Source organism: Corvus kubaryi, unplaced genomic scaffold (assembly GCF_017639235.1).
Source record: "Corvus kubaryi isolate FWS band 111438036 unplaced genomic scaffold, C.kubaryi_AGA036_p1.0 37391, whole genome shotgun sequence".
NCBI lineage: Eukaryota > Metazoa > Chordata > Aves > Passeriformes > Corvidae > Corvus > Corvus kubaryi.
This window is the reverse complement of record NW_024581130.1, coordinates 7,436,852-7,452,251: the sequence shown is the minus strand read 5'-3', so window position 1 is coordinate 7,452,251 and position 15,400 is coordinate 7,436,852. Positions and strand designations below refer to the sequence as shown.

The window sequence follows — 15,400 nt, the reverse complement described above, 5'->3', positions numbered from 1 at the left end:
ATTTTTGTGGGTGCATCTGAGTGGGAATGGGCAGCTGGTCATAGAGGGCACAGCTAACGCCACCTTCACCTCAATCTTTACTGATAAGACCAGCCTTCCAAAACAAAATTCAAATTAAAGATGTCAAAACCAGGTTCTGTTGTATCTACAGTATAGATGTGTGCATGTAAGAGAATGCTGGAGCAGAGACAGTGTTCAACAGGAACTTCTGCCACATCCCTCATTCCTGCACTTTATTGAAAGGAGAAGGTGGACAAGCCAGCAGTGAGTAATAACAATTAAATTAGAAGTAGCAGCAACTGCTATTATCTATGCTAACATGTTTTATTTTTCAGTATCAGTTACATACTTCAAATAGAGTGTAAAAGGAATGGTTACAGGTCACTATCCTGATGAAGACTAGATCAGCAAAGCTGTCACTACAGTCATTGTTTTCATGACCCTCAGACAACCGTTCTGGCCAAAACCTCTAGAGTAGCAATACACAATTCAACCATTTGTCTACTATTGTTATAACAAGGGCACAAACACCTATGCAATGTGTGTGTTAAACCAGGATGACTTTAACCCTTTCCTTTCATGGGAGTGAACCAGCTACGCCAACAGCAGGGCAGGAAGCCAGGTCTGATAGAACCTATCAAAAGTCTCCTTGACAAAAACAACTCTTTAGCCAGTTCGACACATGTGGTACCAAACGCCCACACGCAGAGCATTGCCACCATTACTTTTACCGTGTGGGAGGTACATGTTTAAAGCTCCCAGGCTGCACCAATCAAACTCTGCTCAAGAGCCATTCTGCCCTGCCTTGGTTTTGTGTCCCCTTGAGAGTTTTGTCCTGATTTTGACACACTTCGTGCCTTGCCAGTACTAGTCCCTGCACTTAGGAAGTGGGCTAGGCTTGCAATCCCTCATCTTTACTTTCCTTTACTTAAGGGAGAGAAGCATTACTTTATTGTGCTTGTTTTTCAGAATTTATTTTTCCAGAAACCAAACAGAGTCACAAACTGCCAAACAGCCAGGGACACAGACCTCCAAAATGCAAGAATTTTCTACCATCCTTCAACAGCTGTTAGGGTTCCCCCTCAGTAAGTGCAGAATACCAGTATGAAATGGGTTACTTTAAGTTGGTGTACTCATTCTAACCACATAGATCTTATTATTTTCACTACAAAAAAACCCAACTAGAGTTGCTGGCTGTTACAGTAAGACAGTTACTGCCCCAGTTAACAGCCCACTGCCTGCAGCATATAATTAGATCATCTACAGTTTATGTGCTATTTTAATTTACAGGTGATAAGGTACAGATATGCCACGGAATCCTAACGGCATTTTCCCACTTCTGCTCAGATTCTTTGTCTCAGTCTTGATATGCAATAAGGTTTAGTAACAAATGTTCTTAGGTTTGTGTATTTAACACTAAGTATTTTAATAATAATTTTTAATGAATTCTCTCCTACATAATAACTGAAACAAACTTTTATTGCAACACTGCACTTTGAAAAATAATTCAAAGACAACAGTTCTGTATGTCATGAAATATCAATGCAGCAATGGCTGTCAGTTAAGGAACTTGCACAACTCTATACAAATGCAGAAAAGACAGTCTGTTACAACATTCCTGGGTGCTTCATTGGTAAATTTCAGACTTAGAGGTTTATTGTCCCTTATTCTGTGGAAATTAAAATTAGCAGGTAGATCAGCAGCCCCAAAGGAAGGAAATACAGAATCAATTGAAGAAATTCAGTGATAGAGGTGAACAGTTAGGTAAGAATAGAAATGCCTCAGTGATCCTAAAATACTAGAACAAAGGGCTCAACTGGCCTTACAGCAACTGTAACAGGCTTCCAACTAAACCAGCGATGGCCTTTTCTGACACACCGATCAGCACGCTCAAATAAACCTCTTATTTTGGCTGCATTTTGGGTTTTGCTTGCATTTGTTTTGTTGAGTTTTTCCTTATTCAAGGGAATGAACCACCTCATCCTGAGTTTCAGTACCTACATGGAATGAAATCTTCACACAGTTAGTTGCTATGGAAATAGTATTTCAAAACTGGACATCTGTTGGTACAAAATTTAGGAACAGCTTAACAAAATAAGCTCTTAGTTCTGAGAATCACTTGCTTAGGAGACACATGGACTAAGCACAAGGCTCAGACCGACAACTTTTTGGGGACTAGTCTAAGCACTACCTCCACAAAAAGGAATAACTAACTTCCCTAGAAAATATCAGGCGTCTCCCATTTTTTTATGTGCCCCCAAATAATATGACTGGTATCTACCCAGCCCGACTAAACTCTTGTGAAATCTATCAGTTTGAATTTGATATTCCTTCCAAAAAAAACCAAACAAAAAAAACAACAAAAACCAACCAACCCCGTAACACCTACACTTCTCTTCAGTCTCTAAGTTTGAGGGACATGCATTTCTCAAAAAGAAAACAGATGCAAATTAAAAAAAACAATCTATGCTGTACTTGTCCCCAATGTATATAACACAGCCTGTGCCTCTAAGTACATTAACAGATGGATAAATCTGCCACAGTATTTCTTTCCAGACATTTTCTGTAAGGTCTGCTTTTTTGCCTTGAAAGACCACTCAAATTCTTCATGGCTAAAACTAATATATTACAGCAAATCTTTGGGACTATTGACCTTTAATTAATTCCCCTAGGGCAGCCCTTCACACCTTCAGTGCTTCCCCCCCTGCACCAGCTTCTGAAGCAAGACTGTTACACACTGAAATTCTATCTTCCACATGCAGGAGATGGGAAGGCTATTAAAAAGGAAATAAAACAAAAAGTCTAAGTTGTCTAAAGTCACACTGGTCACTAAAGAATTCTTCTAATTCAATTATATTGATTAATCAATCTTGAAACTGCACTCCATTCACTAAGAAATGCAACTAGTACAGCAAGTATTTTTAAAGATGTGACTGTCAGGTTCCTTCAAAATACATCTTCACATAGATAATGAACAAGATTTTTTATCTTCTTTAACTCCAGTCAATAGTGTTATTATTCTAACAAGAACTTGAACTGTCAAGGTTTGCACAAAAGATGAAAAACTGAAGTCTGGAGAAACTACTGGTTATCTTAGGGAAACAAAGAAAATTAGGATTTACAGCTGTCCTGGATGTGAAAGAAATTTTCAGTTACTGAAAGACTTGGATAGACCAGACGCACTTCTCAGCAATCGAGTAACTCCTCTTCCTTGTACAACACTTGTTCCACAAGGGAAGGTCTTCACACCACATGGAGAATCACCTATTAAATCAAATACAGTTCGCACATCAAATCAGCCTTTAAAGCTTGCATAGATTAATGGAATTGTTCTTTATATGCTGTGGAGCTGAACCTATTCAACAGCTCTGATACAAGAAGTCAGGCAGATCGTGTCCTCTACAAACACCAAGACCATAAGATCATGATTTCCAGGTGGAACAGAGTTTAATTTAGCATTAATCTGTGCACAAGAAATCAAGCTGCAAACTCAGAATTCTTACACTTATTTATCTTGCAAACCTGATTCTGTTCCTCTGAAGATTAGCCATGAACTGCCCAGAGAACTGAGCTCAGAGGCCTTCTAGGGAAAAAATCCTGTCTGCAAAGAGACTTTAGAAGAGCAGACTTTATAACTGAGTTGCGACAGAACACTTGCAACAAGGACAAGCTCAGCCTGTACATAAAATGATTTAAGAGCAAGGAGAGCATTTTAAACATGGTCCTGCCTCAAAACACCTGGGCACGAGAATGGCTTAATGTAACAGAAAAGCACAAATGAGAGAGCAACATTTGTAAGAAAAACTAAATTTGCAGAGATGTTTTTTGACCCTAAGATTCTGCCCAGTAAGAAAAGGGCAGCTCTTCATGCTTGGGTCTTTAGAAATTCAGTGAAATCCATACACAAGAATAAGCACAGCTCATGCAGAGCTGTGCACCACTTAGAGGCAACATCTAAGGCCAGAAATCTGAAAAAGCAACAACTGGGTTAAGTTTAAAGATCTCTTTCCTCTTAAAAATGTGAATGTTTCGAACTCACGATTAGAAGGGACAAACTCTTGATCCTGTCTTGGAGAGCCCAAAGGCTTGTCACACCCAGAACTTTCAGCTTTCATTTTCTGTATGAAAAAAAGAAACATTCAAAATAACGTACGTGTGTCTGCTAACATGAAATATACACCACTAATCCATCAAACCTATGAATTATGGTCAAAACCCTGTGAGTTCATCCCTCTGCCCAACATACGTCACAAAGGACAGCATCCAAAGACAAAAGAGATCACCTGAAAATGGCAACTGGAAATAAATCAGGGTGTCAACTGAAAGAATCTGACCTGGGTATGTCCAGCATTCAGTTTTACAATCCTGGTATTTGTGCTTTGATCACAATCAGAGTCTTGCAGAGGCAGGTGAGCTGCTGTTAGTGGGACTCCATACACACTAGCAAAAGATTTACTGATGCAGTAACTTGACCAAGAAAAAAAAGGAAAACAAGGAAAGTTTGGCTAAGAGGGCTATAATGCTTATGTTTAACAGCACAGCATTTTCAATTCTTCAACTGGCAAACAAAACCAACCAGGGCCTGAGATGCACAGAGCAGATACCAGAGGACAGAAGGACTTTACATCAGCATCACTGCATCCTTCCAAGACCACCAGTCTGTTCTACAACTACACATGAAATGAAAACAAACTGCTTCCCCACATTATCAAATTCAGCACTTGGAAGTGTGAAAAGCAACTTTTTTTTTATCAGGGCACGGCAGCCCATGGTGAGTTTTTTGAGTGAAAGACTATTTATTATTGTCTCTGTAAGTGCTACTACTGCTGTCAACTGAGATCATAAACTGCATTTCCTCGTTTCCCAACTATTTACTTTTCCTTTCTCCCCTACAAAAAGATTACAGAACCTTATCTACCTACATCATGTCAGACAGTACGAAGTTTCCAAAGCAGAGATATCCTAGAGTATAGTGAGTATACCTCTGAAGCAAAACAGTGAATTCTAATGCAATCAACACTTTTCTCAACATTGCAATACTAACAAAATAAAAGCCATCATGCTGGAGGCAACTCCTTAGCAATACTCACCTGATTTTCTTACAGGATGCCAGAGCACAGCAGATGATATCATTCTCCTCATGCCACTTGCACCTACATGAAATTAAGTTCAGGCTTATTTCAGAAGCACCTACATTGTTAATCAACAAGAGTAGTTGGTCTGGTCGGATGAAAAGGAACAAATATTAAAGATGGTATCTTTTTGTTGCAGTGACCATGCAGTACCTTTAAAACTTCACAGAGTTCAATAGCTTTGCCCTAAGTAGTTTATGAGGAGTTTAAAGGTTTGCTTATCAGGCAACCTGCTTCATACTGAGGTGGGAGGCAGGGAGAAAAGAGAACCCTAAGAGACAAATGGAATTTAAACCATTTGAACCATTTCAAGTTTCCCATTAATATGAAATAGTTTCTCATAGCATAAACATCCTCTTTCCTCTCCAAATGTGTGTTTTAAAGCAGATTTTTCCATTCTCCTTAAGGTTCCCCTCTAGTGTGAAGATACTCATGGAAACAGAAAACTGCCTGACTATAAAAAGACAAAGTGACACCGATGAACCCAATGGATCTTAAAACCCATATTCCAAGCAGACTTCCAAGAATAATTTATATGTTTTTTCTACTGAAATTTAATATCAAATTATTGGTTCTTAAACCAGTAGCAGAGGAAACATTAGTCTATTTCTAAATTAACTGCATAATCACCCAATATGCTCCTGCAACACTGCAAGCAAACACCACTTTTTGTACAAACACAGAAGAATCTGAAAGCAGGCACATTTACACAAAGAACCACCCAACACACCTGGTATTACTGGAGAAATCCCACAGGCAGACATCCAGTTTTCTATATACCCAGATCTTGGATGGCTCCTTTTGGTATTTCTTCTGGTACAGTTCTGTAATCAGGTCTTCTACAGGAAAAAGCTCCCAATGGCTCTCAATGCCTACAGTTCAGTGAAAATCCAGGCCAGGAGAACAGGAGTCAGTCAATGTCCTGCTCGGCTCATTTCTCAGTCAGTCCCTGCTCCCTGCCCAGCCTCTTATCAGAGCATCAAAGCTCAAAGTTATTCCACCAGTGGTTTTAATAAAACCTGGCTTCCTAGAAAGCGGCAGGAGAAAGGAAGAGGAGGAAGCATGCAAAGCAGTTCTAGCTATCAGCACCAGCTTTTATGAAAACTTTGAGACACGTTTGTCAGACAAATACAGCTGTCCATGATTACACAGCCCTTATTTCTGGGGGACGAGAGGAAAAGGAAGGACAAAAATTATCCATTTCCTACCTGTTATGCTGGCCATTCGACCAAGACACCAATTAATTCGGAATCTGTCATTAGACTGGAGGAAAGAAAATTTCCATCACGTCAAAGGAGTACAGTATATAATTCTGACACTTGCATGACTTCTGAGTAGGTCTGAGAAAGTCACCTCCAAACCAAAATTGTTTCTGGGACTGAATGTAATCTCCCTGACAACTATCTTGAAGAGGAACCAAATTTCATGCGTATTTGTTCAGAGCTCTATATTTATGGATGGAGCCCAAGATCTTGTCCCTCCCTACCTTTTTGAGGATTAATATTAGCTTTGAATTGAATTGAAACATAATATACCTGTTATGAAACTTAAACGCCTCTGAATCCTAAGATTTTGTTCTGTTCCCTGGAAAATGGAACTTGAGCAAAAATTTAAGGCACATGTTATTCTCAAGGGTAGAAGAGTCATGAAAACGTAAAAATATCCCTTCAAAAAAAGCAGGATTTATGACTATTATTGAGCACAACCAATTTAAGTCAAATCTTAGGAGCCCTTAACTAAAGTCATAACAATGTCAGAGAACAATAGACCCTGTTCATCAGTAGATTAGAACCAGAAGTGCAGGCTGAAAATAAGAAGGCAGAAAAATTAGGTCTCTGCTTTACAAAAAGGTTGGCTTCTAGAGGCCATTTCTTCTTGCATGGAACTGGGACACTTTGGAAAGGGTGTCTTTTCCCACTTATATGCACACTGATTAGGTTTTAGGGTGAAGTATCTCCTTAGTCACCCAACAGGACTTCAAGCTTTGATCTTGACCATACCCTGCAGAAGAAGCGAGGCTGAGCACCTCTGGCAGGCTGGGCAAACTCAAGAAGTTCCCGTAGGACAACGGCATAACAAGAACGAGGAAGGTGAAATCCAGATATGGGGATCTTATGAGTTTCATCACCTAATTGAGGGGGGAAGGGAGACGGGGGGGGGAAAAAAAAGTCAACAAAAACCCACAAAGTTATGGGAAGTCCAGTTTCTGTAAGAGATACGGTTCCCTCCTCCTTTTTATCTTTCTATGTACATATGTATAAACACACACAAACACACACACTCCTCCACAGACAGGGCCTGTGATTAAGCAATCGAAACCTTGCTTCTGTCAGCAGGTCTGGGCTGGGAGCAAACACTCACACTCTTAACCCTTTTAAAAGGCCATTATCCAAGTATGAGCTGTAGGAAAACACAGGCCAAATTTGGTCCCTCTGTACACAAGGAGAGGAAGTGTCCTAATAGAAACAAATTGGAATCTATAGACATTACTGAGAGTCACAAAGGAAACAGGCAGGCCAAGCCAGACACAACAATGGTGTAGATATTTTAATTCTGTTAATATATGCCAAGCTGCTAAACATAACTTTTAAATATCAAGCAGTATCTTTGAGTTACCCTGTTACTAATTATCACTACATGCTGAAGATACACACAAGGATTATCAAGACTTAAAAAACGTTTGGCTAGAGGTCAGATAAGCTGAGTCTAAAACTGCACACCTTTGCATACCATTCTTTTCTCCATTAATACTCACCAGCAGTCTGGCAGTGGTACCGAAAACCACGTGGTGGTACTTCTGCAAAAAAGAGGAAATAGTACAATCATCATCCAACACCAACAACAAGAGATCCTTAACTCTCAACTCCACACCACAGCTTCATATACAGAAAGGAACAGCTTCATCTTCCCTTGTGGCCTTGTAAAAGTGCCACAACTATTTCTGGGGAAGTTATTTTCAGTTACGTGCATTTTAAAAAACAAAGTGCATTGTATAGTGTGTTTAGGTCCAACCAAGAGCAACAGTCACTGACACGAAATATAAAGCACAAACATGTGCAGGTCTTCCTGAATTTAGCCTACCCTCTTTGAAGTTACATGCAGTTCTGACACTAATTCTGCTCAAAAACAATCAGCACTGCTCTGATATTTTAAGAAGTCTGACCACTTAAAGTCAAAGAAATACTTTTTTTAATACCAGAAGTCTAATCTGGGCAGCAGCGACACCAGAAATCCTCCCTCTCACCCCAGGTACACTTCCTGGAACACACCTGGATCTATGAAGTGGTGGAAATCAGCCATGATTCCATCCTGTAAGGAGTACTTGACACACCCAATCTCACAGGGAAGGAAGCGCTGCTCGCACTGGGGTGGCAGCTTCCCATAGCTGTAAATGTCCAGGAAGTAGAAGATGTCTGAAATCACATCTGAAAGAAAAAGAACAAAACCACCTTCAGACAATCTACCAGAGGTTACAGATGCCATGCAGGTCTCCGCCTCATCCAGGGAAAGCTTTGGTGAACTTTCTCCTACGACTGGGTGAAAAAGGGTAACGATCAAGCAAAACACACAGCTCTTCTTCTGTATCCAAGAGGACAAGATAACAAACTTATGGAGAAGTCAGGCACACTGGTAGTGCTGGTAACACCTTCCAGGGATGATGCTGTGTGTAGAGATCAGGCAAAAAAACCCAACAAATAAAAGCAACTACAAAAAAAAAAAGCCAACCTCCAAACCCAAAAGATGTTAAGAGGCCTGGAATCCAACAGGAACTATTATTCTTTTTAAGGATAGGTCTCTTTGCCCTTTCAGAAAATAAGGTTAGGGGAAAACCAAATCAGTAGCTGCAAACAGCCTCACAAGCTCGATTTACAAGCTCACAAGCAGCTTACACCACTCAAATGAATTGGTAGCAATCCTGTGGGGCAAGAAGATGAGAAGTTAATTAAAAGGATTGCTTCTCCTCCACCAAATGAGCTCCCAAAGAAAGCAGCAAAAATACCCAATACAAACATTAAGAAACAGATTTATCATTTACTAATTTTAAAAGTATCCAACTATGAAAAATGTTTTACAATACACCTTAATCCTTCTCTTCATGACTGTCACAATGTCCTCACTGAAATTTAACATAGCTATTTTATCCTTACTCTAAACTTCTGCCCCTCACCAAAAAAAATCCTGCTTGCTCCACTAAATAATAGAGATGTGTAACTGTCTTTACACATAAATAATTTTGTATGCCAGACTTTAGGACATTTAACACCAGTTGCCCTAAGCTTGAATGGCCATGTTCGCTTATGTGGGTCTTAAACTGCACAAGCTGTGGGGTCAAAGGAAAGACACCTCTCCTACCTTATGAAAAAATGGATATAGCTACAGGGAACCATACAGAACTTTAACTGAGAAATATTAAGAGCAGCATCATGAAATGTACCTCAATTATCCTTTATCATTATGCCTCTCATTCAGCTGAAAGATCAATTGTGTCAACTCAAGCCAGCATTATCAACCCAATCAAATCTGCATCACAATGACAGGGGAGCATGACCCCTGGCACAGAGGGCACTAGTAAGTATTTCACTTTTTATGCAGCTACTGTTTCTTGTTCCCCCATAACCATGACAACATGAAAACAGTTCAAGAGACTGAGGTAAAACGCTGGAGCTGAGACTTAACCACACAGCAGATACAGCTTGTATGAACTGGCTTCTTGACTTACCTTGTAAGCACTGCCTTTTATCATTCTTCAGAATAACATAATATTAATTGGGTAGAAGATTACAAATGTGTTCACTACTCAACTCTAATTAGAATATCCATATGAAGGTAGGGTACAGGTAAGAAAGATTTAGTTTTTGAGAATTCTTTCAATAAGGAAGCAAGTCAGGGTGTTACAAAGGCACTGACCAAGTGCGTATTCCCTCTTTTATTCTCCCAGTGAGGCCAGGCCCTTGTTTTACCTAGCACCTGTACCATACAAATTTTGAACTTTGATACCTAGCAATTCTTCACCCTTTGAAATTGGTACAAGCATTCTTTTACGCTGAACTTGGATTAGGCCTTGTCAAATCATAAATGGAGGGCTTGACAAATTACCTTTTCCTTAAAAATCTTGAAATAACTGTTACGAAACCATTAGTGGCTATATTCCCATTGAGCTAAAAAACAGAGTATAGAATTCTTGGAGTTTGGGAAGGAAGGGTATTTGTGCTGACTTCCCTCTACCTTTTACAGCAGTAGCCCAGTAGTGTCAAACGAACAGCTGATCCAGATGGCTTTTAGCAAAATGTAAAGATTCTTTGTAGAGGTACCACTGAGAACATCCTCAAAGGGCAAACTCTCATCTACCAGGATCAACTGCTTTAAGATCACCATACCCTGGTCATTCTTCCAAGACAGAGCACAGGCATGTGGCAAAGGAGTAACACTGGGCATCTTTGTGGTCAGAGGGGCAGGAACTGGATCAGGCAGATTACACGTCTGGAAAAGATGAGAAAGTTAAAAAAAAAAAACCCCAACAACAAAAGAGTCTTCTCGCCCCAAATAAAGTCCTTCAGCTCCTTATATCAGAGAAAAATGCAACATCCACTAACACCTGTGGTTAGGTAGGACAGTTTATATATAAAAAGTGCCTGTATACCTGTAGGCCAGGAAGGCAGGATTTCTCTTCAGTACCTTTGTCAACCCGTTACCACTTTAAAGAACTACTGCTAAATTTACAAAATGTAATATAAAAAAAATATTTTTTTAGGTTCAACCACTTGTCACAGGCAAGGAACTCTTCAAACTGGAATTTAAAACATTTTTCCATAAGTTTTTTGAAAAAAGCACCTGGCACATGTGTTAATTGTCTTTGACTAGGAAACAGGTTCATGAAAATCTGATAAAGCCCCAAGGAAGTCATTGGATTGCTCTGAAAATCCATTAATGAACAATAAGCTTTTAATAGGACGGGAAAAGAAACCTGGCAGGCTTGCAGAATTTGATCATTCAAACCCAAACTGGAAATAACATCCACACCCAGGTACACTGATTGCAGATAACCATCTTAGCCAAAGTTAATTGGTTATCAGTTTGAACCGTCTAAAACAAAATGAGGAATTATTCCCGTCTAAATAAAGTCTGGCCACCTCCAAAAGGGGAACATGACCTTTCACCACACAAAGTGACTGTGGTTGTCTGTGTACACGGCTGGGATTAATAAACTGAGATCACATAACCTCATCTATACACATTTCCCTATTTCCACTGACAAGCAGAAAGGATGGCGATCTTTATTTTGGCAAAGCAATTTTTCCTGTCCCCTACTACAGTCTTCTAAAATGCTACAGCTTGTGGAAGGAAATACAGAAGCCTCCATTTATGGCTTACCTGCCATTTCACTTAGTTCTCTACGATAGATAAAAATGGAGTTTCATTAATTACATCCCCTCAGCCTGCTAAATGACACAAGGGTGATCATTTTTTAAACAGCTTTTTCCCAAACAGGCAGACCCCCCAAATCAGAAAACATTGCTTAACACCTCCCTTCCACTATAAATTGGCTAATTCAACTAATCCATATTTACTAGTTACTCCAAACTACAATCATTCTGCCACTCCCTCTATCACTATGTAAGTGTTTCGAAGTCCTGGAATTTATGCTCACCATTAATTCACAGTTCATAGTCATTATCTAGTAATAGAGCATGAAGGAGTAAATGCAGTATTATCCATGTGCTCAGTCAAGCTCTTTCCTTGGACACACAAGTTTTTACACTACCAAGAAAGACTGAAATAAAATAAGCTTTCTGACACCTCATAATTTAAACTCTTAACTAACTCTGCTTCAGGGAAGTGCTGGAAGAGGAAAAGAGACAGAAACAAAAGGGACACACACACCTTTCCAAGGCAGCAAATAGTAGAAATGATCTGTTTAGCACCATTTCCAGCCACAACCATACACACTCAGCTTAACCCAACCGCCTACTCCTGTATTGTCCTCCACAATAGTAGTACTACTCTGTCCAATATCCAACCAACCTAGAAATAATGGCAGGGGGTAATTATTCTATTTGTGCATAGGCTGCAACATTTCATTGACCTGGTTCACCACACAGCTCCCCGAGAACAAACGAGCTGCCTCTAAGATGTGCTTTCAAGCCATCATACAGGAACTACCTAAACCATTGACACTCACAAAGCAAACGCAACATGAGCCTATGACACAAAGTAACACCAATTTACAGTACAAATTAAAATGAAAAAAACCCAACTAAGTCAGGCACTGCAAAATACTGTTAAAACTAGGGTGTTAGAGAAGTACATTTTACTTGGTAAAAGAGCGCACAGGAACAAGCTGTGCTGGTTTAAAGAGGTATATTTTTACCTTCAATTCAAACCAGAACAATTATCCGCATAATCTTCATAAGGGTATGAACTACTACTGCAGCCATAACCTCCAGAGGCTGGAGGCTGTGGAGAGCAGGTGGAACTTTCACAGCATCCTGTGGAACCCGCCACACGTAGCCCAACACCATTTACTCCTCCTCCTTAGAGGGCGTTCCATTCTCAGCATTTACCTCCTTTACTGTAGTATTCTGAGAGCGTTTCTTGCTATTCCATTTACGAGCCTTCCCTGCATACATTGTCTTTTCTTCCTCTGTCAGGGACTTGAAGGAAAATTAACCATTATTAAAAGGTTTCTAACACCTCCTTCTAGTAGTCCCACAAACCATTTCCAAAGGACATTATCGATGGCTGCCAAGACTGACTCAAACACTTCCAGTCCTTTTTTCCTAACAACGCCGTAAGCCTTGCTTCCAAATACACAGCAAGGTACAGGTGAAGGACCTCCGAGTGAGGGCAAGCCACGAACAAGAGACCCCCTGGACCTGCTCCTGCCAGCCAGGGTGGCCACCACGCCGCCCACGGCACACGGACCAGCGCTGCCCCCGCACCGAGAGGAGAATGGCGCAGCCACCTGAGGCCACCTGAAATGGCGCCGAGCCGCCTGCCAGCCCGCCCTCCCGCAAAGCCCCGCCGACATTCCGCCCTCACCCCCCATGCCGGGGAGCAGTAGGGGATGGCATCCGCCACGTGGGCCACGGGCAGCCCGTGGCGCTTCAGCTCGGGCAGCTGATCGTGCACGAAGCACAGAAAGGCGCTGCGGGAGCGGCCGCGCTGCGCCATGGCCTCGCCGTCGGGCGCTCCCCTCACGCGGCGGCAGCGCGGCCCCTCATGAGGGGCGGGCGGGGCGGCGCCCGCGCGCTGCGGCCAGACCGGGGCGGGGCGGGGCGGCGGTGACCGCAGCGGCTCCGGGGCCGCCTGTGCCCGCGGTGAGGCGGTGAGCTGGGGCCCTGTTCCCGTGTGAGAGCTCCGCGTACTCCTCATCAGCGACACGGGAGACTTGTCTGCGGAACAGACAGCGGCCAACAAGCTCTAAGGGTCACAAGACCGTAGGACGTTGAGGGGTTGGAATGAACCTTAAAGATGATGCAGCTCCAGGGACACCTTCCACCAGACCAGGTTGCTCAGAGCTCCGTCCAGTCTGGCCTTGAACACTTCCAGGGATGGGCAACTCCCCTGGGCAGCCTGTTCAGTAAGGAATTTCTTTCTAATATCCAACCTAGATTTCCGTCGTTCATTAAGTAAAACAAGATGCTGTATGTCAGTAGAACCAGATGGTGCCCTTAGTCAAGGACATCCTGCAGCTAGCAAGCGCTATGGATGAAATAAATCAAGGTGTTGATGTATATATTGCCACTTTGGAAAAAGACTCAAGGTCTATGTGTCCTATATAATCCTAAAATCATCATGGTTGGGAGAGACCTTTAAGATGATCCAGTCCAACCATACAGCACTGTCACTGTAACCCCGAGGCCACAAAACCCCATCATCCTGTGCCAGATACAGATGCCTCTTGAATGCATCTGGATATAGCTGAACCGCCTTCATTATAACATTAAATATCACACCTCCTGGTCAGAAAGTTTCCTGCCCAGGTGAAGATCCTTCCCCTGAGCATGCACAGAAATTAAGTGCGATTATGTAATTTGTATGGTAATTATTAACCAATCATACTTGGGAGGTTACTAACATATTTTTGTGTATAAGTAATGCCATGGAAAGCCCAGTGGGCTGTGCTTGATTTGTGGAATACTGCCAAGCACCCAGGCTTCTGCGACTCCAAAATAAGTAAATAATTAATGTCTCTCTCTAGTGTGTCATTATTGGCTTGTTGCACACCATGTAGATGAATCTGAATTTTGTGGACAACAACCTTACAGCAGGTCCTCTTGAGAGTGTGGCATGGCTGCTTTTTTGTCAATCATTATTTTTTTAATGTTCTTTGGGTGCTGAAGGATTAGAAATACCCCATGGGAACAGGAGCTTGCACCAGGTTCAGGACAGAGTGAGGGAAAAAGTGGAGACCAACTTCAGGTAAGAACCCTGGGTTTGGTTTTGAGATGTGTGGCAGAAAGTGGAGGAGGTGAGTGGGCATGTGCACACTTGGAAGGGCAAACTTGCTTAATAAAATTATTCGGGAGCTCATGTTACACAAAACTGAGGCTGCTGTTCAGACTCACTTTTTGTGGTTTTGGGTTGCTTTTTGTGGTTGTCGAGGTATTTCCTTTCATCTGTCTCATTGACATAACTGACACTTCCTTCAGTGAAAGTGCATAGGGAACCACAGTTCAGATAAAATAAAAGCTGGAAATAATCTGATCTGCATCATTTTGATAAGTGGCACAGACTTGCTTCCTGCCTTAAGCTTTCTATTGATCTCTCTCAAAAATCAAATGATTTCCACTGGCCATAGTAAAAAAATAAAGAGAAGTTAGCAGGGCTATAATCACAGCAGGTCAATAATCATAACTGGCTTTCAAACAAAGTTTAATCAGTTTGCAGAAATCTGGTTGCCTGGAACAGAGGACCCTACATTTGACGTGAGACAGGGTTACTGAAGTGGCAATATTGGCATGGGCCCTGATTAACTTTTGGCCTGGTTTTCCTTGTCTAGGGCATGTGATGTCTCCCACATTCCTCACTGTTCCCCTGTCTGTTGGGGAATCTCCTTCAGCATCCATCTGCTCTTCCTGCAGCCATCTCCAGTGGAGTTATCCAGACAGTCTCAATGAAAATAAATGGTGCAGCACTGACTTGGGAGATTCTGTGCAGTTCTCCATCTCAGAATCCTCTTGAATTTACTGTAAACTTAGACATGAGGATACAAACAGTGATGAAACACATCTGTGCATTTCCAAATCACTGGAAAAATCTGCCTC

At 41.6% G+C, this 15,400-nt stretch overlaps 1 protein-coding gene across 1 annotated transcript; it reads right to left on the bottom strand.

Moving 5' to 3' along the window:
* Positions 1-1,458: 1,458 nt before the first annotated feature.
* On the bottom strand, positions 1,459-13,359 carry MAEL (maelstrom spermatogenic transposon silencer). The gene is made up of 12 exons (XM_042037963.1): positions 13,173-13,359; positions 12,695-12,784; positions 10,511-10,613; positions 8,402-8,557; positions 7,888-7,929; positions 7,133-7,260; positions 6,341-6,395; positions 5,863-6,004; positions 5,091-5,153; positions 4,335-4,467; positions 4,040-4,118; positions 1,459-3,264 (listed from the first exon to the last, which is right to left on the bottom strand). The coding sequence occupies exons 1-12, from the start codon at positions 13,302-13,304 to the stop codon at positions 3,149-3,151; spliced, it is 1,239 nt and encodes a 412-aa protein (XP_041893897.1). The 5' UTR covers positions 13,305-13,359; the 3' UTR covers positions 1,459-3,148.
* Positions 13,360-15,400: the final 2,041 nt, after the last annotated feature.